Source organism: Emiliania huxleyi (genome assembly GCF_000372725.1).
Source record: "Emiliania huxleyi CCMP1516 unplaced genomic scaffold EMIHUscaffold_468, whole genome shotgun sequence".
Classification (NCBI taxonomy): domain Eukaryota; phylum Haptophyta; order Isochrysidales; family Noelaerhabdaceae; genus Emiliania; species Emiliania huxleyi.
Genome location: NW_005198482.1, coordinates 116429 through 121278, shown reverse-complemented (window position 1 = coordinate 121278; position 4850 = coordinate 116429). Strand labels below are relative to the sequence as shown.

The 4850-nt window shown below is 66.0% G+C and overlaps 2 protein-coding genes across 2 annotated transcripts in view; one reads left to right on the top strand and one right to left on the bottom strand.

Annotated features, from left to right (window-relative positions):
• Positions 1-337: 337 nt before the first annotated feature.
• On the bottom strand, positions 338-4057 carry EMIHUDRAFT_119270 (hypothetical protein; the record flags this gene model as incomplete). Its single annotated transcript, XM_005768153.1, has 2 exons — positions 338-1765; positions 3803-4057. 2 exons carry the CDS (start codon positions 4055-4057, stop codon positions 338-340), a joined length of 1683 nt encoding a protein of 560 aa, XP_005768210.1.
• A 540-nt stretch (positions 4058-4597) lies between these two features.
• The window catches only part of EMIHUDRAFT_459269 (hypothetical protein), a gene marked incomplete at both ends in the record, with an annotated part of 3886 nt that continues 3633 nt past the window's right edge, over positions 4598-4850 (top strand). The window contains one exon of the mRNA XM_005768152.1: positions 4598-4807. Coding sequence (XP_005768209.1) covers positions 4598-4807 — 210 coding nt within the window. The remainder of the gene's footprint in view (positions 4808-4850) is intronic.

The window sequence follows — 4850 nt, the reverse complement described above, 5'->3', positions numbered from 1 at the left end:
CCTCCGCGTCCGCGCCGCTGTAAGTAGAATCCGAAGCTCCGCGGCGGACGCAGGGGGGCAGCAAGTGGCTGCGAACTGTGCCCGGTGTCGGTATGGCGCGTCGCTGAAGGATCGGCGACAATTGGGGTCTCCGGAGCGCGGCGGCCCGCCTCTCGGCGGCGGCAGCAGCGCCCTCGACCTCCTCCTCCTCCCCCGCGACGGGGGTCGTACCATCGCCGCCCGCCGGCCCAGAGAGCGCGGGCCGCCGGGCGCGCCACGGCGGGTCCATATTGGCCCCCGGGGCGCCAGACAGAATGTTTTACAAAATTTGTTCACTTCTCAGTAACCAACTCAGCCTCTAGTTTTGTAGATTCCGCCTCCACAAGATTTCGGTGTCCATCTTGAGCGCGGCGATCTCGGCGGCGCTGCTTTCCCTCTCCTCTGCCAGGCGCCTCTCGGCCGCCTCACGCGCCTCCTTCTCCTCCTCGCGCGCCGCCTTCTGCGACGCCAACTCCTCCTCAGCGGCACTCAGCTTGGCCTCTGCCGCCTCGCGCGCCGCCTTCTCCTCCTTCTCCCTCCGCTCGAACTCGACGCTTTTCTCCTCGGCGACCTGGGCCCTCCGCTCGAGGGCGGCGCTCCTCTCCTCCGCCGCCACACGCGCCGCCGCCTCCGCCGCCGCCTCTCGCCTCACCTCGTCCAACTCAGCCTGATGCTCAGCCGTAGCGCTCGGCGACGGAGGGCCGTCTGGCTTTGAGGGGGTGCCGCCGCTCCTGGCCGCTTCCCCACCCGCCGGTGCCGATGCCTCCTGCCCCTCGCCGGTAGCGAAGACCGCCGTTGATTGCGCCTTGATTGGTCCCCCGGTGCTGTCCAGTTGCACCGTCAACCAATCGCCATCCCGCTCCTGCTTCAGCACGATGCCATAGCCCTTGCCCTTGACGCGTACTCGGGCGCCGACACCAAGCTTCGGCGGCAGCTTCTGGGGCGGCGGCCGTGGCGGCGGCGGCGGCGCCTGCCGTTGGGCGCCGGAGGCGGCGGCGGAGGAGGAAGCGCCGGTGGCGCTGGCGGTGGCCGCCGCTCCCTGCGGCTCAGCGGACTTGCACGCCGCGCAGAACCAGTCGCCATCTGGGACGAGCTCGCCGGGCGGCAGCTCAAACGCCGCCTCGCAGCCGTCGCACACGATCGCCGTCACGATCTCTTGCGGATCTGCCGCCGCAGCCGCCGCCAGCATGGCGTCCTCGGAGACGCCGCCGCCACTCGTGCTGCTGCCGCCAGCGCCGCCAGTCTTCTGCCGCTTGCGGGGGGGCGTCAACGCCCCGTAAGCGGCAGACGTTGCGGCGGCCCTGGCCGCCAGCTCAGAGGGCGGCGCGGCCGAGAGCGGTGCGGCACGCTCGGCGGGGCGAGGTGGCGGTGGAGCGGCGGGGCGCGGCGGCGGCGCCACGCCACAATCGGGGCCATCCTCCTCGTCAACCTCCACCTCGACCTCCTTAGTCTCGGAGCTCGCCCCCGTCTCCTCCGCCGCCTCCTCGTGCAGGCGCCACGCCGCCCTCTTCGTCGTGACCTTCTTGCCGTCCGGCCCGCGGTAGCCCTTGATCTTGCCGTAGTCGGTGATCTTGCTCCAGCCCGGCGGCAGCGCGGAGGCGCGGGGATACGGCGAGTCCGAAGAGCCCGCCGCCGCCCCGCCTGACTGAGGCGTGCCTGAGCTGCCACTGCTCAAGGGAGCCGCGGCGTGCCACTGCTCGAGGGAGCCGTAAAAGGCGCGGAACTCGGCGCGCGTGTACGACTCGCCCTGCGGGCAGGCGGGGTCCACGCGTCGCTCGCGTCTAGCCCTCGCGGACGCCTCCGCCGCCTCCGCCTCGCCCTCTGGCTGCTGTTGAACGCTCGCATCGGGCGGCGAGTGCATGCACTCGGTGCCACTGCCGTGTGGAAGTTCGTCGAGGTCTTCGATTTGGAACTGAAGCTGCGGCTCCCGCACGGCGTGATGTGCAGAAGGTTCCATGTGCACACGGGAGACCCCCAAACTGACTCGCCACACTCCGCGCCCCTTCACCGCGGCGTTGCGGCGCCCAACAACCTGTGAAGCCCTGGAAGAAGATATATTGCCGCACCTGGAGGCAATCGCTAGACTGAGATGAGTGAGACCGCCAGTGGAGTTGGGATTCCACCGTGCACCGCGCTGCGAGCCTGTCGTGTCCCTTGTCAGGAGCAGGAGAGCCCCACCTGTCCCCCTGATCGTCCTTCCAAAATCCTTCCTGTGTGCTGTCGTGCAGGTGTGTGTGAGGCGCGCTTGCGAAACACCGACGGCAAACGTAAATTCGTAGGCGCCCGACGGAATTAATCCCGATTAGGCGCCCGCGACACACTGAATACCCCGGGCGGGCCTCCGCTCCGGGGCTGCTCTATCTCCATTGTCTGCACGCAACCATGGTTATGCCCTTCACACCCCCAGCCCTCGTGTCACCGTTGTCCAACACCTTTTGGGTGTCACACTGCAGTGCCGCGCCGTGCCCATGCCCGACCGGAAACTCGAGCGAGCCCAGGCAGCGCCGGGACGCTCCTCTCCACCAATATGCTCCTCGCCATCATCGACGTGTGAGCTGCGGACGGGCGTCGCCCGCGACATGCGCACGTAGCCCGACAACTTTCAAACGCTCTGCAAGCCGCGGGCGGCTCCAACTGTCAATGTCGTCTCGCATTGCCGGTACGCGGGCCTGGCTGCTCTCTCTCTCCCCCCCCCACTCCCCATCGAGACTGAGCCCCGGTGAGCACGGGCTGCGGCGCGACCCTTGCCGTCCCCGCGCACGCAGGTCACCATGGCGCATCAGAGCTGCTTTGTCGTGCGCACTCGAGCAGCGCGCAACGGTCGCGCCCACCTGTCACCTCGCCTCGCCGGCTGCATCGCGCTCGCGGCGGTCGCCACCATCCCTGGGTCACCGCCACTGCCCCTGTCCCTGCCGCCGCCGTCGCCGTCCGATTCCTCCCCGCCGCCTGGCCTGATCCGCGGCGTGCAACGCCCCCCACGCACAAACATGGGCACACACCTCGGCATCGACCCCCCAGCCGCAGCCCCCTGCCGCCGCCGCCGTCCCTGTCGCCCCCGCTTCCACCCACTTGCTTTACTGCCGACTCCAAGCGGGAAGCAGCAAAAGCACGCAGACAGAACCCTGAGGAACGTCGCCATCGTGTAGAGCAGGCAGGCCTGGCTAGCCGCGTGTTGGGGAGTAGTGTTTGTGTGTGTGGTGTACTGTCTCGTCTCTCCACTCAGTGTATGGTGAGTGAGCAGCGCACGATAAAAACAACTGAAAAACCTCGAAGCCCTGGGAGCCCTCCCCCTACTGTCACAGACCCCCGGCTACTAATCGCACTCCAAGTTCTCCAAGACGGCCAGCTTGCAGAATTCTTTCCTTCCCAAACTGTCACACTCCCCGTTCTCCCGGCCGGGGGGCGGGCGCGCGCGGGGGGGGCGGGTGTGCGGCGGGTGTGCGGGATGTTTGTGGGCCCGAGAGCGATGTGCTTGTGTCATCCGCCTTGCGTTTGTTTCACAACATCGAAGGCTAGCTCAAAAAAATTCATTCCTCTAAGCGTGTTGAGACTGGCGCAGCCCGCAAACGAACCCCCTCACTCACGTCGTAAAAAGTCCGCAAGGCGGGGGGGGGGGGGGTCACGCAAGTCGCAGCTGGGTGGGTTCGTGCGAGGACAATGAAGATTTCAGGGCTGTTTCGCAAGCATAAGAACAAACAAATAATCAGTGACGGCGTGGAGGGGGTGCTGGGACTGGGCGCGCGGCCGGCAGCGGCGGCGGCGGGCCGGGGCTGACAGAGTTTACCTTGCAAGGGACGGTGTCCTTGTTGCCTGGAAACCGCATGAACAGAAAATCGTCCGAATAACCAACCACTCTGCCCCGCCGGCCATAGACAAGCCTGTCGCCGTTTGGGGTGCGCTGGCTGGTGCCGTTGTAATAGAACAGTTTGCCGAGAATGTACCTCGAGAAGTGCGCATCAATGTCAAAGTCAGCATCCGCCCCGGGAGATGCAGGTAGTGCCAACCCCAGACCTGCGAGGCAGAGTACGCGCAGCAGCATTGTTACCGCATGCGTTCCGCCAAAACGTGAAAACGTGTAGCGCGCGCGGCGGAGAGTGAGCCCCGGACTCAGTAATAAGAATTTTTTTCCCCGTAATAAGAAACGCGATTTGACGCCTGAAGGGTCCCGTGCGTGCCTGTCGTGGACGTGTCCGACGTGTTAGTCCCCCACCTCGCCGCCAGCGACCGTGCGAGAAACTCTTTTCGCCCTGCGCCCGATCCGTCCGTGCTCCGTGGTTCGCAATTGGCAGCGTTTCTTGCCTTGCTTGCGCTTTTAAGTTTTGTTGTTAACAGATCAAGACACAGAGCTCACGCAAAATCACAGCGTGCTGAGGCGTTCGGCACTACAAAATAGATCTAAATAAATAAATCGAGCAGGCATCTCCAGGAGAGATGCGACGCACAGCAAAAGAAGCGCACCGCGTTTCTCCTTCCTCGTCGAGCGAGAGAGCGTTCGGAGGGGCTGCAGCGCTGTGGGCCGCGGCGACCCCTCGGAGGGCTGGGCCGCGGCGACCCCTCGCCGCGGCTCGCGGCGGACGCCATGGACAACTATGCCGACCTGAAGCGTATCGGCAGAGGCAACTATGGCACCGTCGCACTCGCGCGCGACGTACGTAACGGCCGTGACTACTGCCTCAAGCAGATCTCGATGGAGGCCTTCACGGAGGACGAGCGGGCGCAGGCGCAGCAAGAGGTGGAGGTGCTGCGCTCGCTCGACCACCCTGGCATCGTGCGCTACCACGAGCACTTTGTGTGCCGCGCGAGCCAGACGCTGTGCGTCGTGATGGCGTACT